We start from the raw sequence: 21,616 nt of genomic DNA on the forward strand, positions 1-21,616 counted from the left end.
ACAAACTGTTCAGCAAAAAACCTGCATTTTCAGAATCTTAATATTTTAACATTTTAATAAGCTCTAAAAATAAGCACACAGTTGATAAAAAAAAACATTAACATAACACTCCCATATGAAAGTCATACTAGAAATAGCAATTTACAATAGCACTTTTTGCTTATGTACTGTACAAAGGCTGCTGTTGGCAACATTATTAATTAATACTTTTAGGAGTTGAAATACAAACAAAAGAAAAGATAAAAGATCATTTTGAATGTACCCATTGCTAGCCTCAATCTGCCACCTAGTGGCTCATAATCGCCATTTATTTTACAACAAATATCTGAGAAGAAGACGTGCACATTTCCACTTCTGTACCAGTCTGTAGTACCATAAAAACACATGATACCAGAAATCATTATGATAATAAAAAGATTGTTCATTTAACCTGCACTGCAGTGAATAGGCTACAGGTAAAGGCCGTGGCTAAATGTGAGGAGGGGTTGTGAGGTCCATGATTTCTTCAATGTTTGTATCTCTGTTTGCCATCGTCGTATCGCCTGCCTGGACTTGGGTTCCGGAGGTTTTGAGAGGAAGAAGCCGTCTTCAGGTTGCCCACCGGCATCGCCGGCCGAGGTGAAGGCTGTTTGTTGGCCACAGGACGTGTGTTTGCATAGATAGGATCTTCTCCTGCAACAAGAAGCAAAATCAGGATTAATTTCAGTTGATAGGGTGAATGTATTAATCATTATGTTTTGAATACTGCAATTAAATTGCAGAACATAATCAAAAATGATATTTGTTTTGGTAGCCTATTGATTCTTTGTCTAGTCTGTTTTTATTTTTTATTTTTATGATGCTGTCTCAACCAAATCTCCCTCAGAAAAGATGTATCCCTCCTCAGTGGGACTAGATAAAGATTAAAGATAAATGAAAACTTACAGCATTGAACATTTGCTTGGAAGATAGACGGAATTTATTCTGGGTAAAAATTTAAAAAGAAAATACACTTGGACCCTGACATTAGTAGAAGGCAGATTGTCATAATATATTTTGCAATACATTGTTATGCATTGGAGAGAAAGCCATTTACTTCCAACAAAAACTCAGTTATGAAATACACGATCTAATAAGAATGATATCCTTTTGACTTAAATAAAATATCCTGTAATTTTCCTGGTTATTAGTTTTATTTTATTTCTATTTACAATTAGGCACTATCTATTTATCGAAGTCTATCAGGAAGTGTGTGCGCACACACACACACACACACACACACACACACACACACACACACACACACACACTCACACTGAAATACACATAGGAAATGTGTTTTGCGATTGGACTTGACTCAACCTCAATTACCACAATATCAATATTAAAATTCTTGGAAACTTCATCATGAGTTGAGTTTAATTATTGGCAATGTGTCATTAGTGCTGAGAAGGAAATTATGTAAAACACACACACACACACACACACACACACACACACACACACACCGACCGACAGTAACTACACTGGAAGCCCCTAACACCCTTTCTTGCATCCCGACATTTTCTGTCTAACTGTTCTAACATTCTCAAAACATGAAGCGAAAACACTACATCAATTACGTTCTGCAGCACAACCCTGCACTCACTCAAAATATTTGACTGATGTTCCATAAGTAAAACAATGAATCAACAAGTGCATCAATGCCACCAAAATAAAAAATCTTTTTATAGTCAAGATGCTCAAAATGTAAAGAAACTTGGTCACTGCTGAAATTTCTGTATTTCATTTCTCTCCCTGAAACGTTACGTGCAGCAACACAAAAATAGTACTGTTAAATATCCAATCCTCCTATAGTCAGTTGAAGTGTATCCATCAAACAAACACCAGTTTCAACAGAAAGTCCAAATTGACAGACTTCTCACTGTTTGTGTGCAGTTTTCCAGTGTGGCCCCTGCCTTACAGTAACTGTAATGTAAAATGCTCAAATAAATAATACTCCTGTCCTGCTGTAAATCAGATATTCACACTTATAATACTCAACACAACATCCCCTGTATGTAGGTAGCATGTAGCCTTTGTCCTACTTCTAACTGCTCCATCCGCTGTGACCAAACCACCACATTTAGGGCTTCTCACACATCTTTGCCTCTGAATGAGCATCCAGTGGCCACTTTGAGGTGTCTGATGTGATAATTGTAGCAACATGAAACATATAACGTGGTTTAAATCTGGTTGAGAAATAACAGCTCATGAGTTACAACTGTAAGCTAAATATCAAGGTAACTGAATTTCAAAAGACACCTGCCACCAATTCTTTTGGCATAATGACATGAACATTTTTTAAACATTTATGTTTGAAAGGCCGTGAATGGTGGTTAAATTAATCTGACCATCAATTCATTGATTAACCATTTCTAATTCTCTTGTCTTTCCTAGTTTCTCGGAGTACAAGCTGATGTCTTGTAATGTCTTGTTTTGTCCGACATAGCAGTCCATTACCCAAAATATTCAGTTTACAATGATATAAAAACAGACAGAGATACTTTTTGTCGTTTTTGAAATGACTCAAACAATCAATCGATTTGTGAAATAGCTGCCTTCTGTCGAGCAATTTACCGACTCATAGTTTCACCTCTGGGCAAAATTAATGAAAGATGTGAGATTTAACACATTTTGATAATAATGATTTTCATTTGACGATTGTGCAAAAGCAACTAAGAAAAACCACCAAAAGTGGGTGTCTTAATTTTGTAAATGTTGATTGCGACTGAAAGGGATTCAATAAAGAAGAAGAAACATCTCCCTGTAAGAAAGTGACTCTTTAGTGAAACTCTATGTAGAAATGTATTATTGATGTGACAATAGTCAGTAAAATTGTCATTATGCCTGGCAAAGCAGTAAAACGACAAGTGTCTTGAATTAGCTTCAGCTAAAAACACTATGATACATACATCAGATGACTGTTTAAGCTTATCTATGTTTTTTTGTATCTGTCCCTACCTAAATAAACTTGAATAATAATAAAAAGTGGTGCGTGGTGCGGTGTGGGTGGATTTTTCAGCTTTGCTGATGTCACTTCTGGAAATATTGGATGTTTTCCTCAGTGTGGGTCAGTCGGCTGCGACCAAATCGCGCTTTTTGTTTCTCGTGCACTGAGCTCTGCCTGCAAAATGAGGGCCTTGTCTTCTAACACTGTGGGCTGTTCTGGAAATTAAAATCGTTATACATCTTTACTTAAACCACACAGCAGAATACGTGTGTCCTACATTGATGTTTTAGATTGTCTCACACTGTGCAGTTTAAACCACACAAACCACCTGCTTACTCAGTTTGCATCCACCGGCCACGAGTTGGGCAGATATACATGCTTCTTTTGTTCTCTCAGTCAGACTATAGAGACACAAAGAAACACATCATCTCATCAAATCATGTCTTCTGTAAAATGCAAATTTACAAAGGAAACCAGCAGTATTCATTCAAAGCATGTTGGACCTGACTGAACTTTTCTGTGAGAGTGTTTGTTTCTTGCTCTCTTTTTTCTCAGGGCACCTTTCATCACAGTCCTGCGGCTTTGCTTGCCTACAGAGCTAATCTAATCTATAGATGCTGACTGCAGTGTCACCAGTAGATTTAGATGATTATCCAAACCTTCCAACTAAAAACGGAAGACTGTTACCTCTGCTTCTGCGGAGTCTTCTTCTCAGCAAGACACATAGGACCAGCAGGACAATCAGGATGAAAGCAGATACCCCCAACAGGATCCACATCCAGTGGTCGATGAGCGAGAAGTTGTCTCTGGGGGACACAGTATCTGTAGGAGAGAAAAGTTTGTCTTGAAATGTGATCCCAATTATGTCAATTAATTAACCATACCAGAGTGTGTATAGGTAGGCCAATGTGTGCACACAATAGTCCTTTATAATAGGGCGTTGAATCATTATCACAATGGCCAATGTACAAGAATAAGGCTAATATAATATGGTTTGTGTGAGCACTTTAAACGTGTATTTGTCAAGCGATCAACACAATGCCAGTGTGCGCAGAAGTTCAAACCTCACAGAATGAAGTTGAACACCCCGAAAAATAGTTTTGACCTCCTCTCACCCCAGAGGGCTCTATAAGTAGAAACCTGTCAGTTCAGAGCAACGGCCACCGGAAAGTCATCGCTTACTACCACCAGAATAACACCTCAGACTGTGCTGGCTCCTAAAAGGCATGGTGCATTATTGTTCATAAGAGCTAGGTACACACATGCAGGCACACATTCATACATGCGCGCACACACATGCACACACACCTTGTTTGACTGTCACTAGGGGTAGTGGCGGGTGCGTTGTATGTTCCTTGCTCTGCGCTGTCACGGAGGAAACAGAATGATACTTTCATTTAGCAAGCCAGAATATGTAATGAATCCCTTCATGATATAATGTTTCATCATATTAAGCTTTTATATTAAGCATTAATAAGCAGCATATACATAATAAATGCTTTATAAGCTTCTTAAATGTGGTTGTAAGCAGATAAGTATAGGTACTAATAAGTAGAGTCTGGTGTGAAAACAGATAATGGATAAAAATATAGTAAAATACAGTTGTAATAATGTAAAACATCTCTTCATGGGAGAAAGTATGATTTCTGACAAATACAAAAAAAAAAACTATATTATAATATAAACCATTCATGAAATGTTTGTATACTGCTTCTAAAGGTCAAATAGGAGGACTTAAAGTAAAGGTTTTCCGGCTTTATCAGTTACACACAATACTTACAAATAATTAATTTTGTTCCGCTGCTGTTTTTACACATTAATGTGGGAATTTCTATTGTGACTTCGCAAAAGTACCATCCGCTGTCCTTGTCTGTTACATTTGATTTAATGCAACATTGCTCTTCGTCCCTCCGGTCCTGCTTTGTTTGGTTAGACACCACGGTGGAGGGCTTTGCAGATTCGTTACAGAATAGGTGTGTTTCATTGAATGAAGATCCAGATGGGTTGAAATACCATTTTACCCAAAATCTGCCATTGGTATCAATCTTCAAACGGCATTTGAAAATCACAGAGGAACCAATAGCAACTGTCTCTCCTTTTTCTTTTAGCGTTTCATCCAGAATCACAGAAACTTGACCAGATATCACCAGGGCTGCGAAAGACAGACAAAGAGATAGATAAATAAATAGATAGATAGATAGATAGATAGATAGATAGATAGATAGATAGATAGATAGATAGATAGATAGATAGATAGGATAGATAGATAGATAGATAGATAGAAGTCAGTCTTATTCTTTGCAATATCTGTTAGCCAGAAAGAAAAAACTACAAACAGGCAAATGTGTTTAATTTTTCAGTCGTTCTGCACACATTACATTTCAGTCTGTTCATTTAATATTCTATTAAACAGCCTCATTTCATATCGTTATGGTTTGTCTGCATGTTGTCTATTTTTTAGGGGTCTTACCTGTGAGTAACAGCAGAGTCAACCGTTTCAGCCACATTTCCATCGTTTCATGCGAGAGGTGGTCTTCTTCGTCTCAGACGGATCCTGTCTCTGCTGTTTGTCTGCACATATGACAGAGCTAGACACACAAAAAAAACTGTCTGTGTGGGTGGGAGGGAGGAGTTTTAGTTTTTTCTTCTTCTTTCTTCTTCTTCTACTGTGAGAATTTTGTAAGTGTGCTGACTGCGGAGGGGATTGTTTCATACTGAAGATGGAAACTAGTGTAGGCTTTCAAAAAGACAAGAGAGATTCCTGACCTAACACTATTGTTCCAATTGCTTTTAATTTTAAAGACATCAAAGCAGGCTGCTACTGCTACCTCACTACTAAAAAATTACATCCTGCTGGGGGGGGGGCACACTTCTGCAGATTAGAGGCAGACAGGGCATGAAGGCGCTGACTGGCTGAATAAAAGTAAGAACAGGGCACACGACGATGATATCAGGGGTTTGTGAAACCCTTGCGGTTTTTGGTGCAAGGGTGCTAAAACACATTTTACCTTGTCCCCACAGCGGTGTACAAGAAAAGGAGCACTTGGCTTCCTGTGACATATACAACTGAGTATGATGGGGTAGATGAACTTTCTGATTCAATCTCCCACCACAAGCTAGAAGATAATTGCAAGTGAGATGACAAAGATGAGAGGTTATAAAGTAGATGTCATTTTTCTTACAGTATAGTTTCATGCAAAAGAGTTACTGTAAGATTCAGGATGTATTCAATTTGTTTGCCATACAGTTAGTTAGTTAGTTAGTTAGTTTTATTTTATTTCTGTGTCATCATGCCAAACATTCGGCCCATCTCATATGGGATTACAAGACACCACTATTTAACAGACCTCTTCCGGTCTCGCATATACAAATCACGTGGAGAAATACATGAATACTCTGGCCGGGTTAGCTCAGTTGGTAGAGCAGGCGCACATATATAGAGGTTTACTCCTCGACGCAGCGATCGCGGGTTCGACTCCGACCTGCGGTCATTCCCCTTCTCTCTCCCCTTTCACGTCTTCATCTGTCCTGTGGAATTAAAGGCCCAAAATACATGTATACAACTTTGATGTTGGGAATTTTCCTGTGTGCTCATGACAGAACAATAAACAATGACAAACAACCGTGCGTTGGAAGTATTGGGCAAAAGGCCAACCACATCACATCACTGTCACATCCTGAGAGATCTGAACATGTTAAGATTTGACAACTACATTGCATTTGCAAATTCCAATCTCATCTGGAAGTGCTTACATGAACAGGCTCTCTGTGACATGGTGCAATTATTACAGGCCAGTGGATTGTCCACTAGAAACACAATCACAGGGAAACTGTAAAATTTCCTTTAGAAAAAAACACCTTTGGCCAGACATCATTCGCAATTAATTGTACAGATGGATGTGTCTTGTATGTTTATGTGCTTTTTGTATTTTAATGTGGCAATGTTAAATATTTGTTTTAAGCCCTGCTAGGGACAGGCACTAGGAAACTAGCAATAGCTATACATGTTGTGATGCTTGTACATTGGAGATTTGTTGCAGAAATGTCTATGTCGTAGCATCTGTCCCTATTCAAATAAACATGAAATGAAAAATGAAATGAAAACAGTATAACAGGCAAGATACATTATCAGAAATAAAAACACATACTACATTACATACATCTGTGGATGTAAGATATTAACAGGCCCAACAGAAAGTCTAATGCAAAGCAAGGATAAAGTGTCAGGTGTTTGTGACATTTTACAGTTAGGTTTAAAATTACATTACATTACATATCATTTAGCTGACGCTTTTTTCCAAAGCAACTTAATAACTAATAAGTGTGTTCAACCTTGAAGATGCAAACTCCAGACAACAAGTAGTAAGTGCAAGTACATTAGCTTTAAATAGGTAATACTACAAAGAGCCATATGACAGTGCAGCATCAAGAAATATATATATATATAGTATTTTTTTTTTCTTCCTTCTTCTGCTTTATCCAAGGTGTAGTCGGAAGAGATGTAAAATCTGATATCTGTTTAGCACTGATTTACTATGATATCTAGTATAACGTATCTTTAGTTCATTTGAAGTAAAAGGGTGCAGTGTGATAATAAGTGTCTGTGTTTTATCTGTTTGTGACAGTGACGACTATAGGCCACAAGAAGAAACTTCTAACCTCAACCATATGAACTTCTTTTTCACAGAGACTGAAAGTAGGTCCTGCTTGTAACGTCAGCAAAGAAATGATCATCAATCATTTTAGTGGGACAGTAGTTTAGATTTGAGTGGACACTGTGTTTGAAATATACCTCATCTATATTTTCAATTAAACTGAAAATACCGAACATTCACACTAGTATACTGTTGGTGGAATACAAAGGCAGGCCTACAGAGACGGGTCTTATCGCATGATGAATCTCCTTGTGTGTTCTGGTATTTTATCTTGTCATTCTTTGGTTGTAATTTATTTACAGCTGTGTCTCAAAGCAAAGGTATTTTTGGGTGGTTTGTTTTATGTAAACATAATGAAATAAAGTAGCAATATGTTAAAAAATGATTTAACACGATTTTATTTATATTGCTGCTAAAGATGCAGTGGTTACAAAGTTATAGTCAAACACATAAATGTACACATTTTCAACATTTATAGAACATAATGGTGTTGTTCTACTACTGGATTTCTTCAATAAAAAAGGAATATATCTACTTTGCTTTTGCTCTTCCCTATGAAAACACAGCCTTAAGTCATTCTGGTTGTTTTAAAATCAACAATCATGCAGATACAGCACAGCAGACCGTGAATTGCAAGATAATGCCAAAAATGTTATTTTGTTCCTTTTTTAGTCAAACTCTGCCTTTTTTTTGTGATCAACATTTGTATTGCTTTTCAAATGGAGAAAGGGGGGGCGGGTTACAGACATATCCAAAATCATATGTGACTATGTTGAATTGAGAAAATAAAAATAAAAAAGAAAGAATGAAAAAACATCACATTGGTAAGACAATACATAGAGCAACAATAACATGTCCGGCAGGTAGAGTTCACTACAATGTTTGCCTAGCTGTTGTCCCTGGTCCAAGAGATTATTCTAGATGAGAAAGAGTTCCAAGCTTGTACAGTCGCTGGTCGCGCCTTATTGAGTCAGTCAACCTCTGCCTTGACAAACTTGTAAACAAATCCATATCAGCAAGTTTGAAATAAGAACCAATGAAAGCCCCAGAATAAAAAAAAAAATGACCCAGGTTCACTGATTGCTGGTTGCTTTTTGTTAGGAAGTTGTACCACTAAAGTAGGCTACACTATTGACTGGGTTCTACATTATTATTTACTGTTTACGTAGTATATTACTCTCAGGGTGCATTTTCATATATATATATATATATATGATTCATAAAATTACCACAAACTAACTGTCAGAGATACTTGGGGCAATGTAGGCTATTAGTGTAGAAGTGTTGGTTGGTTTCTACAAAATATAGTGAAGCTACCATCTACAGTGTGCTCTTTGCACTGCACCCGATGAGGGAAGCCTTAGTTTTAATTAGATGATTACTTTTAGTATAAAATTGGTAGTTTTCGCTTACATAACGTTAATGGCAATTTGAAGTTTTCATCAAAATATTTGAAATGTGTTTTTAGAAGCCCATTGCCAGTACACATAGATATTTAAGCTCATTACGATACTGTATCTTCCTTTTAACTTGTTGTCGTGTTTTGTTTATTCTCACAAATACAAAAAATCTTTTAATCTTGCTTTTATGCTGTAAAAGTCTTTGTAAAACTAAATATATTTTGATTGATTTTTGTCCATTTAGACATATACTGATTTTTAGTGTGAACCTGTTCCTATGTTACATTATCTATTTTAATATTTTTTGTTCGAAATAATGTCGGCTAAAAACCACGTTTTTTCGTTTGCAAAAGAACAACATGAAATCTTCTCTTTATGGCATTCGAATGGACTTTTCTCCGACAGTACTTGAAGGCAGCATTACTCACCCGCGCAACAGAAACATCAGTACCCAGAATCCTCTTCTGCCGCATGCGCGCTACGCACTACGGGCCAAAGGCGTTGGTGGTTGGTGTCCGTCCGAAGATGCGTTGCACTCCGCCGGCAGCATCAGTACCAACTCCGGTGTGCCAATAAATAAAAAAGCGGCGGACGGAGGAGAAATACCGGCGGTGTTTGCGGCTCGAGCGGCGCCGGTGCATCTGAGCGGCGAAATGGGAGACCAGAAGGTGAGCCGGAGCCGGAGGAACAGGTGTCTCTGATGGGGGAAGCCGTTTCAGGGCGTAACGTTAGTGTACAAAGGAAGGAGGGGGACAAGCTGCAGAATTGGGGAGTTTGTGGATGCGGTACGGAGTCGTATTCCCCAGTGATGTTTTATATTGGAATCAGTGTTTTTCCGGTTGAAGGTGAGGTTTATCTTGAGCATGCCATCGTTGACTTTGTTAACGATGTATCGGCGTTATAGTCAGGGAGGGGGGCCTTGGCGCAGCTCCTCTCGCATCAACAAACATTACACAGTCTTCAGCATGAACGGGCTTGTTAACTATGGGATGGTCAACTTTAGATAAAATATAACGGGAGTGGTAACATATCAGAGGTGTGATCAGTATAACAGTCGACCTAGTGTGTGTGTCCAGTCCTTTGAAGTCGGCTGTTCAATGGTTGTGGAGCTGCATTATTAAATTATAAATGCGCATCCTTCCGCCCGTGAAGTGTCCTCCGACCCTGTGCACTGAGGCTAGGTCCCTCTCTGATCTCATCCAGTCCTGAAGAACAAATGCTAATCATGTTTAAAAGGGAGCTCAAAGCCTTAAGCTCCATGTGTCCTCTCCATCCAAACACTGACTAGCACAACCTCCACCACAGAGGATGCACGAGCCCCTGAAATGAGCTTGTCAAGTCAAGTGTTTGGTTAGAGGAGAAACATGCAGTCATTCAGCCCTATGTGCCACACAGGCTTTAAGGCCACCGATAGAGAATATTAATCTGTATAGGCTTTGCTTTTTCGGTTTAAAAGGAGCAGATTTTGTCTTTTTTTTCAGGCATGACAAAATGTGAAATACTCAAAAGTCAGATTTTGCCTTTTCTTTAGGAGTCTCTGCGTAAGATCACCCACACGCTGGCCATGAAGAATGAGGAGATTTCCAACTTTGTCTGCACTCTCAAACAGAGCCTTGACAATTTAGAGGTACAAAAACTGAACTAAAATGTAATCCTGGCTACACAAGGTATATTCATCCAGCTACAGAAAATGTTATTTCCTGTATTCACTCATTTTTGTTGTGATGCCACCAGGCGAACTCCAGCCGAGTCCAGGAGGACCTGGAGTCTGAGTTCACCTCTCTCCACTCTGTTCTGGACGAGATGAAGGAAAACATGGTGACACGCATCAAACAGGAGAGAGCCAGCCGCACATATGAGCTACAGGTAGCTGCTGTTGTCTTTGATTTTTCTTGGTCTTACAAAATAATAGCAAATTTATGTAATTTAATTGTTTTTATTTATAAGTATATTCAAGGTTATGCGAGAAACTTATTCTGTTTGCATTTATTGTCAAGTAAATAAGCAAATGTAAAACACATTTTAGGACTCTATGTACATCATTTCTTGCCATCTCTTGAACACCAAATGAATAGTGTGGCATAGCCAGACCTATGTCCACAGTGCTGTGGAGTGAGGTCTGGCTACACCACACATACATTCTGGGATATGAGGGGGGGAAAAAAACGCTCTGGGTTGTTTGGATTTCTTTAAACCAATCACAATCGGCGCTAAGCTCTGGCTCTGCAAAATAGTCTCGTGAAGGAACTTGCTTTGGTGGAACATTCGCAGCACCCTGCAAAAGAAAACGCCACATACAATATTAACTGAAGTTAACTGTTCACACAATACAGTAACATGAGCTATTTAAATTAGCTGGATACATGGTTAAACATCATTTTTTTTCTTACCAGTATATCAATGTGTGTATTTCGTGCACAGCAATCCCGCCAATCAGTCCCAAAACGTCCCAGTTAGATAGTAAATGCCGTAAACATATTCTCTGTAAATCTTTACAACCATTCCCCGAAAGAACCAAGCAGGCCTCCCCTGTTGTACAATCCAAATCTTCTTCAATGCTTGCCATTTTCAGCATGTAACATGCTAGCTCGAAGTTTGTTGTTGTTTCCCGCATCTAAGGGTTTTTTAGGCAACTCACAGAGCGGATGGTGAGGGGATCCTGGAAAGTGTACTTTCGTTGATCCAGACTACCAAATGAAAGATGCCTGATAAATGTTAGTCTATTTCTCCAAATTCCTGAGCTCACAAAAGGAGTTTTTATGTTCCAGGCTATTTAGAAAGATATCTAATTATCAAATTAAAGTTCTGTCACCAAATAGCTGATTTTGAGTTAATCCAGTTTTTGCAGTAGTTTTTACAGCAACTATTCCAGCTCACATGCACTGAAAACAAGGTGTTCTCTAATTCTCAAAGTTCTCAGCCTCAGGACCAAGCCATGACTCTCAAATGATGTAGCAAACTCCATCGCTTTTGCAGAGAACACAGTAATCCCATTATATTAAAGACGACTACGTAAGAGTTAGCAGATGCACCCTTTTTTAACTGTGGGTTGGTAATTTTTCAGAGTCAGCTGAGTGCCTGCTCCAAAGCCCTGGAGAGTTCAGAGGAGCTGCTGGAGCTGGCCAATCAGACGCTCTGCTCCTCTGCGACAGACGGTTTCAATCAGGTAACTGACTCACTCCACCGCTGATGTTGTAATGCTGCACTGTTCCCTCTGCTGCTCGTTGTTTGCTTATAACTCTATTTTTAATGACTGATGGTGAATTCCAGTGTCCATATTATACATGTGATTTAATCTGTCCTTCTAGCGGCTATTTTAACAGCCACCAGTGACATTTTGTGTTAAATGACAACATGATGGGCTACAACTCAGTTTTCTCTTCGCTCCGTATCTCTCTCCTCTCTTTTTTCCTGCTTCTCGTCTCCAGGCGGCCAAAGACATTAAGGATAGGTATAGTACTCAGCCATCCATTGCTTTCCTTTTGTCGTAGCGTCCTGTAAGCATTGAGCCATCTCATAATGTGGCATGCATGCTTTCAAAACATAGTAGCCAGTACCACACCCATGTCGTAGACAATAAGTACTATAGAAAACTTTCCAGTTGAGAGCCTTTTGTCTTTTTGTTTCCCACTGTCTTCTCCAGTCTGTACCATCCTGTGTCAGCCCCCCCCCCCTCCTCCCTGGATGAACTCCCTCTCTAGCTCTGTTTTTAAACCTTGATTGGGTTGATGAGTTACCAGTAGTACCAGAAGTCTAGTTAGTGGCCTTTCCTTAGTGAGCAGTATTAGAATCTCCTGTTTCTGCCTCTGATCCAGTTAAATAATGGACAACGCTTGTTTCCACTCCGTGTGTTTGTGTGTTTTTGTGTGTGTCTCTCTTTGTCCGCAGTGTGACAATGGCTCCAGCCTTTCGCCTCTCCCTGAAGGCTAAAGCCAGTGACAACATGAGTCACTTGATGGTGGATTTCAGCCAGGAGAGGGGGGTGTTGCAGGGCCTCAAGTTTCTCCCAGGTCTGCTCCACTTTTAATACAAAGAAATACAGATGGTGACTGCAGCAGGGGTGTAATGTAAACAAGTACATTCACATCTCCATTTCATGCTGCGTCATATTCCGTTATCGTACTTTTTGCTGCACTAAATTTATTTAACAGCTGTAGTTACTAGTTACTTTACTAATTAACAAAAAAAATATATAATATATAAAAAGTATTTTCACCATTACAATAAGTATACCAGACTGTTTTCCACGCAAATCAATTTGTTTCAGGTATTCCAAAATCAAGTCCCATTTTTCAGAATTCTAGCTCAGAGATACCCACATAGTTTGTTGTTTCAAGCTCCAATCAGTTCTTTGGACAGGTATATTTGAATTCAAAACAACTATTCTTACTGCATTAACATATTTTTTTTACGTGTTTTGAGAAAAAAAAAAGGTTTTAGGATCCTATTAAAGCCAGAATTGTCTTTTTTAAAATTGGGGGTTTTGCACTATTACAGATTGAACTGCCAAACAGTATATTAAGTAGTTTAAATTGGCTCCACCTCGACCAGTTGCAATATTATAATGCTTTTTACACATAAATACATCGGTAATCTGTAATAATAATCCAGTTATATAATCTATATACAACACTGTAAAATGGGCCCATTCTACAGTACTTATACCTTTTGATACTTAATGCAACACAAGTGCAAAAGGAGTCGTCAACGAATGCTGGTAAATGTCTTATGTAGACAAATCAGTAGAAACAAATAAATCAGTAGCAACTACACAGGCATTAACTTTGAGCATTAACGCTGGGCCTTTGTTTCAAACCACACACTGTCACAATGTCTAATCACAGCAAAAACAATGACTGTGTGAAACAAGTTGTGTGTTGCATTGGTTTCAACAAACTCCACTTATCGTTATTTTATATACGAGTCAAATGACTACATGTAATGTGAAAGGGGTCGCTCACAGCGATGAAACCACAGAGAATTATCAGCCACCTCTGCAGCTGTGTGAGGCTTTTTAACCTATTTCAAGGCACTGGTGTGGTTTTACAGCCTACGTATTTACTGTAGGGCTCAGTCTCCTCACTAGCAGCTGTTTTAAGCAAAAAAAGCTCTGATGCAGCCACTGTACGCCGCCTGTTTAGCACCAAACTGCTAAAGAGAGAGAAGTTAGCGTCTAGCGGGTGATAATAGTTGAACATTTAGCAGCTAAAGAGCCAGATATTTACCTCCCAGAGAGTGAATATTGTACTTACATTCATAAGGGGGGCACAAACATGACTCTAAATTAATGCTCCAGATCCGATTGATGTGTAAATATACAATTGTTTGCTAACACTGAAGCTAAAGTATATGCTAGGCTATGTAGCTGTCAGCTTGTTTTGGGGTCATTTTTACCCCCAAGTGGCAAAAAAAAAAAATTGATGCAGCTGTAACATTATTCCCATGTAACAGCTCACGTCATGATAAATTATAAACTTAATCCACTATTTAAAAAAGTTTTTAAAATAATTTTGAACCTGCTCATGTCTCATTATTTAATAATTTAACCAAGCAGCTGTTTCTGTAGTGAAATAAGATGAAGAGCTTTTGAGCAAGAGTAGAGGAAGTGGATTTTGGATATTAAACTGTCTTCTCTCTCCAGTTCCAGCCACTCCAGAGATCCAGGTCTCAGAGTGCCAGGTCTGCGACAACACGGTGACTGTAGTTTGGACCTTACCGGAGCCCGACAGCAAGATAGACCACTACATACTGGAGCATCGACGCACAAACCACGAGGGTCCGCCGCGCATCAGAGAAGACTACCCCTGGATGGTTCTAGAGGGGATACGAGAGCTGGAGTACACACTCACCGGTAGGAGGAGCATTGAAAGGAGGTATTTGACATTTTGTTGTCTGAACTTTGATGAAGCGGACTCATAAAGGATACTTGTGTTTTTATTCTCAGGTCTGCGCTTTGACACCCGGTTCATGACTTTCAGAGTGAAAGCATGTAACAAGGCCGTTGCAGGAGAGTTCTCTGAGCCGGTCACACTAGAAACCCACGGTGAGAATACACAAACTAGGTTTTATATAAGGCCGTATTATTTCACTCTGATTGACAGTGCATGAACGGTCTGTGGGGTCTTTGTTGATAGAAATGTGAATGTTGGATCAGGTTTCTCATGTAAAGATCTCCTTTCCATTTGCAGCCTTCACCTTCAAACTGGACGCTGCTTCGTCCCACCAGAACCTGAAGGTGGACGACTTGAGTGTGGAGTGGGACAGCTGTGGAGGAAAGATACAGGACATCCGCAAAGAAAAGACCCGAACCAACTCCCCGATGCACTCTCCAGCCAGGTGTGTATTATTGTGAACCACAAGGTCTTTGAACCTGGGCTTGTACTTACTGTCATTAAGAATACATCTCAAAAATATGGGTCTTTCTAGTGTTTGTTGCCTACCATCTGTCTCATCTGTAACCAGGTCAGCCCTGATGTCACCTAAGAGAGCGCCGACAGCCCGGCCCGGCAGAGACCGATTTACAGCAGAGTCGTACACAGTGCTGGGTGAGAGAACACACACAAAAAACAAAGCACAATACATGTATTTCTAAATCTCTAGGAGTAAAACTATAGAGTAAAACACCACCAGACTGGAGTTGTAGCTGTACAGTTGAAATTGAAAATTGAAACCGAGCCGTTCTGGCAGCATCAATTATTTCACTGCTTTAGGTTCAACCTCAGTGGGTGGAAGAAGTAACTAAATAGCATTAGGCTTTCTTCCACTACTCAGTGAAAAGGGGACAACGTTAAAAGAGATACCTTTTAATATTATGAGCCCTTGTACACTTTCAAATGCATCTCGCATATTAGGCTAGCTTATTAGCCTTGCTACACTAGCCTGTAGCTACCCAGGTAGGCTATTTAGTTAGCCTGCTTATCCTCCAAAATGAATGTTACGCTCCTGAATAGCTAGGGAGAAATAGTTGTTTGCATTCATAATGTTTATCCATGTTTAAACTAGGGATGCAACGATTATACTGTAGATTTTGTTGGTATGATTATAGTCTGAAGAATAATCACGGTTTCAATATTATTATGCAATAATTAATTTCACTAAAATTTCTAATGTATGAAATCACATGAACACTGAAGATTTTAATGTGTTCTTTATTGCTGCCTTTTGAAACAGCAATAACAGTTTTGAATGTTTTGAATTTTTTTATATAAGCAATCATCAACCTTTTTATTTAAATTATTCTGAAAAGATTGGAGACTAGAGGTGAATCAGTCACACCACAAACAAAGGAGAAGAAGAAGTTGGCCCTTTTTGGGCCAGAAACGGCCCTGCTGGTGTTTAAGTTGGAAGGAGTGAGAGTTTTGAGTCATACAAACGTAATGCTATTTATTATTCCATTTTGGGGGTAAAAATGAAACCCGTCAGTCATGCACAAACGTGATCATTTATCATTGTTATTGTGAGCCATCTCATACGAAGAATGTGTAGGCAGACAGCACAGTCTCTTTCAACCTGTGCCACAAGTCAACTGATTATAGTTGTGTGTAATTTCATTAGACCCATATTAGGAATCTGAAACAGCAACATCTGAATGTTATCAAACTCTCTCAGTACATCAAAGTTTTGTAATCATATACCATAATGACAATTTTGTGTCAAAGTAGGCCAACAAATTATGTGTGGGATAAATGAAAGTCAAACTCTGAGAAAATAAGCTTCATATGTTCTTCACTTCAAATCACCAGACTTTTGCTACAACTCACTTCATAACTTAACCGAGATAAGATAACACTAAGTCGCCCAAAACGGAATAAAGTGTTAAGTGGGGTCATGCCAGCTTGTTGTACATCAGTTAGGTTTTGGTATGTGAGACAAAGATTAACCTACTTTACTGTTTCGAGGCTTGCATTTGCCCATGTTAAATTGTGATATAACCAGTTAACATGGGCGTATATTTCTCTCATATGTTAACCTGTGTTAACTTAGATTAAAAGTCCAATAAAAGTCCAATATATAGATAGAAATCATTTCAGTGATGTGTAGTGTAGTGGTATTGATGATGTAGAAGCTAGTCCGTCAACTTTTTTGTCCATGACATCCAAGGTTTGAATCCCAGCTAGATCTCTGATGTGTTTTTTTCGTTTTATTTTTTTCTGTTCATACAGTATGTGACGTATTTGTGTGGATAATGCTTAAACGGACATGTATTACACATTAACTGGTGATGTTTTCAGCGATATCCATTATTTTGTCTCACTTGCAAACACTTCGTGAAAATGTGAACCTCTGGCATTCAAAGGGCGGAGGCAGAGCACAGTTGAATATTCACTGATTTTATGCAAATATCACCAGTTAACATGATCACCAGCTAAACTGGCACACCGGCGTCTGATTTCATGTGTGAAGCGCGTGTGCGCACGCCAGCGTTTATGTTGTCAAGGAGGTTTAATAAGAACTGCACACACTGCCAACGTTACACATAACGTGCAGTCAGTTAACATTGTAGCTCGGAGCTTTTACGATGAATTATCCGTGACATTTTAAAGCGCGGTTAATAGTGAAATCGGTTAATTGCTGCATCCCTAGTTTAAACCAGACTCTGCCCAACTTTTGCACCCTCCATATCCCTTTTAACCTGTATGGACCAGATTATTGTTTGTTGTTGCCATTTCCACAGTTTCGTACATTTCAAACCGAACGCATGATTTTCATTGGATGTTTCTCATGTAAAACTGGCAACACAAAATGTTTTCACAGAACTGAAGTCTGATTGTCTCTTTCCAAAATAGATTTACTAAAAAAAAAAAAACATGTAACCTCACCTCCCAAACTACACAACAGATTGTGTTGACACAATATGAGTCTAGAAAGGAATTATCTGGGCTTATGTCTCATGACAGCTGACACAATGATCGACGCTGGCCAACAGTACTGGGAGGTGCGGTTTGACAAGGAGAGCAAAGCCTTCGCTGTGGGCGTAGCCCTGCGGAGCCTCGGAAAATTCGACCAGCTGGGGAAAAGCAGCGCTTCCTGGTGCATCCATCTGAACAACTGGCTGCAGCAGAGCCTCACAGCAAAGCACAACAACAAGGCTCGGACACTGGACTGTGCCATTCCAAACACTATAGGAGTCTACGTCAACTATGACGAAGGTACGATAAACACACGTAGAGTCTGTGTTTGAATGATCCCAGATAGAATCACTGTTGGTCTGTTAAGTGTTGAGGATTTCTCCCCCCAAAAACAAACACTAATATGAAAAATATGTTGCAAATAATCAGGTTATATTTTATTGTCTGTATTCAGCGGCGATTGTCGGTTTAGTGAGTCTGTATGAAAGATAATTCATTCAGGAGAGACTTCGTTGCAGATATGCAAACATTTATTAGTAAGATATCAAAGTAATTACAAACATAACTTTGGAGATTAGACTCCATTGTATACGGGGTATATAGACAATTCTAAGGTTTAGGAAAACCAAAACATATCCCCCAATGGAATCTAGACACTGGTGGTGGTGAGAAAAATCCGTATAGGCAAAACGAGCAGTCAGCCGGGAGAAGACTGAGAACCTTTGCCGAATATGGCTGGAGGTAGAAGGGGAGGAGGCGGGTCGCACTCTCGTCTGAAAATACAACTGACATAAGCAGGAGAGAGAGAACAGATTTAAAACATGGTAGTCATGCTGTGATTGGCTTGAACGTACGCGCCCGATTCTGATTGGTATACAGAAACGTAACACCCACCTACCATCTGATCAGTTAAAGAGAAGAGAGACAACGTAATTGAAGTCTCCCTGACAGAATTTACGCTGAGCTACATTAGTACTTTTTAATATTTTTTTTAGTGCTGAAACAATGAAGTCAATTCTGCCATTAGTCAATGGTCAGAAATGAATCAACAAACTGATTAACTGTTTTATTTATCAACCAAAACTGGCAAACAATCCAGGGCTCCATCTTCTAAGATGTGAGGATTTTAAAATGTTATCTATTAATTCAAACTTTATTTTACCAGGTAAGTCTCTTTGAGGTTAGAAACCTCTTTTGAATGGAAAATCCTCCCAAAAAAGCAGCATAAAACATTGCAGTCAACGCAATACAACAGATAAAACATTACTAAAAAAAAGATAACTTCTGCTTTTCTGTGTTTTTATATCATTGTAAATTTAATATCTTTAGGTTTTGGACTGTTGATCAAACAAAACAAGCAATTTGAAGACATTTTATAAACTAAACAATTCATTGACTTTTTTGATATACTGTATTTGATATTTCAACAAAATCAACAATGAAAACGGATTAGTTGCAGCCCTACTTTTTAAATATAGTGCATATGTGTGATTTGCCTTCTTTATTCTCTCCAGGTGTTCTGTCTTTCTACAACTCCAAAACTAAACAGCTGATGCACACCTTTAAAACCAAGTTCCAGCAGCCAATAATACCAGCTTTCATGGTGAGAAACCTTCCCTTAAGAGCTTATTAATACATGTTATCTAAAGAAGTGCTCTATTGTTCCCATTAGAGCTGCAAAGATGAATCGATTAGTTGTCAACATTTAAATGAATCTATTCACTACTATTAACTACTATTTTGATAATTGATTAGTCGGTTTGAGTAATTTTTTTAAGACAAAAGTAAAAATTCTTTGATTCCAGCTTCTTAAATGTGAATATTTTCTAGTTTCTTCTCTCCTCTGTGACAGTAAACTGAATATCTTTGAGTTGTGGACAAAACAAGACATTTGAGGACGTCATCTTGGGCGTTTGGGAAACACTGATCCACATTTTTCACCATTTTCTATCATTTCATAGGCCAAACAACTAATCGATTAATCGAGAAAATAATCAACAGATTAATCGACTATGAAAATAATTGTTAGTTGCAGCCCTAGTTCCCATGACCTTTTTAGTTTTTAAACTTTGGGATGATGTGGTGCTCCCTGCAGGTGTGGAACGGCAGTTTTTCAGTACTGACGGGCCTACAGGTTCCCAGTTTGGTGCAAAGCGGCCAGAGGAAGAACAGCGGCACCAGCAGCTCCAACGCCAGCCTCACCTAGACCCATCCATCCTAGCTCTGCTCCACCACAGCCACCGCTGCAGAACATCTGCCTCTGCCCTGGCTGCGGTCCAAGCCATGCCATGCAAGAGTTACATCACTGGAGTATGATGGTCTAGCCTGTTCCAGTGTCTGTGTTGCATAACCACAAAAAATGTGTTTGGGGAACAAGTGAGTCATCTGCACTGTCAGTGACAGAACTCTTCAGATGTATGCTTCCAGCTGTTGTTGTTGAGCGGGACGTTAGTCTTACTAGTTTTTCCTCTCTCTACACGTCATTTAGCACTGTCCCACTGCTGCTAGAGCAAAGATTTAGCGCTGGCCGCTGCCCTCCCTTCCTCGCCATTACCAAAACTGTCAGTCGTACTGTCAACGCAGCCAGCTGCAGGTGCAGGGTCGAGGCCTGTCCTGGTCAAGGCCTGTCCTGTCTGCTCTCTCCCTGTGCCTTCCTTCTCATTTCCAAACTGATAGGCCAAATCGGGTGATCCGTACCAACATTGTCCCCTATTTCAATTTAAAAAAAACAATGTATTGTGTCAATGTCATTATAATCTGGTTGTAACGTAGCTTATTGGTAAATGATCACCAACTGAATCTGCCCTCTACCTATCAACCAACCTATTTAACCCAAATAACAACCTGCTCCTAGACAATGTTACTGAATAGAAGGCAGTTCATTAAATCAGGATTTATTAAACTCTACTTTGCCAGGAACTAATGGATCATAAGAACAACACATATCATGGATGTTGTATTTCTTGCCAAGGCATGCAGACTTAATAGTATTTACTGCATTTCACTCTTTGTAGACGGGTCCCACACTTTGCGTGCGAGATCATTAAGCCTCCTGCTAAGGTTTTGTTAGTTTTAAATCAGAGTCAGTGTTTGCTGTGGAGTTTAATCTGACAGCCAGGCTCTGCGCAGACACTTAGAAGGGAGTTTTTAATCAGTGTAACTCCATGTAGAGGTAGGTCATCAGATATGGCTGGATTTTTGGAAATGGCTGTACTGTATTCATTCTATTCACCTGACTGCACCCTCATGCTTGTTTGTACAGTATGTATGTGTCTATACCTACAGTAATAACACCACTTTTAATTGCTAAAGAGGAATCCCATTACAAGTAGTGGACCGTCTGTAGTCCAAATATAACCAAGAGCTAGCAAGTAGCCTCAGCTAACAAATTGTATTATGAGTGTTATCCAGGTTTGGAGTCCACCTGGGTGAGAGAGAACACAAGTGATAAACTCTGGAAACTGATGTTATGAAGTCCTTATTTGTGCACAGCCCGACCTCTTGAGTAGCGTCTGTGTCTTAAGTTACACATGGTAACAGTTTTGCTTCGCCATGTTGCTCCCTCTGTATGCATCTCATGAATAACTGTAGCCTGCAATGCTTTGAAGAAGCTGAGATTAATGTTAACTTTATTTTACATGCTGACTGATAATGTCACAATTTTATTGTAAATAATTACATTTTTCCACTATAGTGTATCAGTTATTGAGGTAATAAAGGAGTGAGATAATTTTGTTCTTG

At 39.1% G+C, this 21,616-nt stretch overlaps 2 protein-coding genes across 7 annotated transcripts; one reads left to right on the forward strand and one right to left on the reverse strand.

Moving 5' to 3' along the window:
- Positions 1-29: 29 nt before the first annotated feature.
- LOC116063511 lies at positions 30-9,656 on the reverse strand. 5 transcript variants are annotated; one of them, XR_004898713.1, is made up of 6 exons: positions 5,442-6,397; positions 4,752-5,123; positions 4,280-4,336; positions 3,659-3,793; positions 3,308-3,372; positions 30-672 (listed from the first exon to the last, which is right to left on the reverse strand). XR_004898713.1 is itself a non-coding variant. In XM_031318508.2 (6 exons), the coding sequence occupies exons 2-6, from the start codon at positions 5,482-5,484 to the stop codon at positions 506-508; spliced, it is 774 nt and encodes a 257-aa protein (XP_031174368.1). In that variant the 5' UTR covers positions 5,485-5,559; positions 9,455-9,656; the 3' UTR covers positions 30-505. The 5 variants fall into 5 exon arrangements, 4 of the variants coding, with proteins under 4 accessions (XP_031174368.1, XP_035862868.1, XP_031174367.1 ...); XM_031318508.2 differs by lacking the exon at positions 3,308-3,372 and adding an exon at positions 9,455-9,656 and having other exon boundaries at positions 5,442-5,559; XM_036006975.1 differs by having other exon boundaries at positions 4,280-5,123; positions 5,442-6,401.
- Positions 9,504-21,605, forward strand: fsd1 (fibronectin type III and SPRY domain containing 1). Of its 2 annotated transcripts, none has more exons than XM_031318504.2 (13): positions 9,504-9,694; positions 10,558-10,653; positions 10,761-10,892; positions 12,091-12,192; positions 12,455-12,477; positions 12,915-13,036; positions 14,668-14,877; positions 14,971-15,069; positions 15,215-15,362; positions 15,489-15,571; positions 17,924-18,175; positions 19,390-19,478; positions 19,971-21,605. In XM_031318504.2, exons 1-13 carry the CDS (start codon positions 9,680-9,682, stop codon positions 20,079-20,081), a joined length of 1,482 nt encoding a protein of 493 aa, XP_031174364.1. In that variant the 5' UTR covers positions 9,504-9,679; the 3' UTR covers positions 20,082-21,605. The 2 variants fall into 2 exon arrangements, with proteins under 2 accessions (XP_031174364.1, XP_031174365.1); XM_031318505.2 differs by lacking the exon at positions 9,504-9,694 and adding an exon at positions 9,701-9,871.
- The last annotated feature ends 11 nt before the right edge of the window (positions 21,606-21,616 follow it).

Source organism: Sander lucioperca, chromosome 11 (genome assembly GCF_008315115.2).
Source record: "Sander lucioperca isolate FBNREF2018 chromosome 11, SLUC_FBN_1.2, whole genome shotgun sequence".
Taxonomy (NCBI): Eukaryota; Metazoa; Chordata; class Actinopteri; order Perciformes; family Percidae; genus Sander; species Sander lucioperca.

What these genes read in the sequence shown, in the direction of transcription:
- LOC116063511 (XM_031318508.2), bottom strand. Translation starts at nt 5,484, where the DNA reads ATGGAAATGTGGCTGAAACGGTTGACTCTGCTGTTACTCACAG. An exon ending in CCTAGTGACAGTCAAACAAG is followed by an intron (nt 3,794 to 4,279) that starts GTGTGTGTGCAT and finishes TCTCTCCTACAG; the next exon opens with ATACTGTGTCCCCCAGAGAC. An exon ending in AAGACTCCGCAGAAGCAGAG is followed by an intron (nt 673 to 3,658) that starts GTAACAGTCTTC and finishes TTCTTGTTGCAG; the next exon opens with GAGAAGATCCTATCTATGCA.
- fsd1 (XM_031318504.2), top strand. An exon ending in AGAGCCTTGACAATTTAGAG is followed by an intron (nt 10,654 to 10,760) that starts GTACAAAAACTG and finishes TGATGCCACCAG; the next exon opens with GCGAACTCCAGCCGAGTCCA. An exon ending in CGACAGACGGTTTCAATCAG is followed by an intron (nt 12,193 to 12,454) that starts GTAACTGACTCA and finishes TCTCGTCTCCAG; the next exon opens with GCGGCCAAAGACATTAAGGA.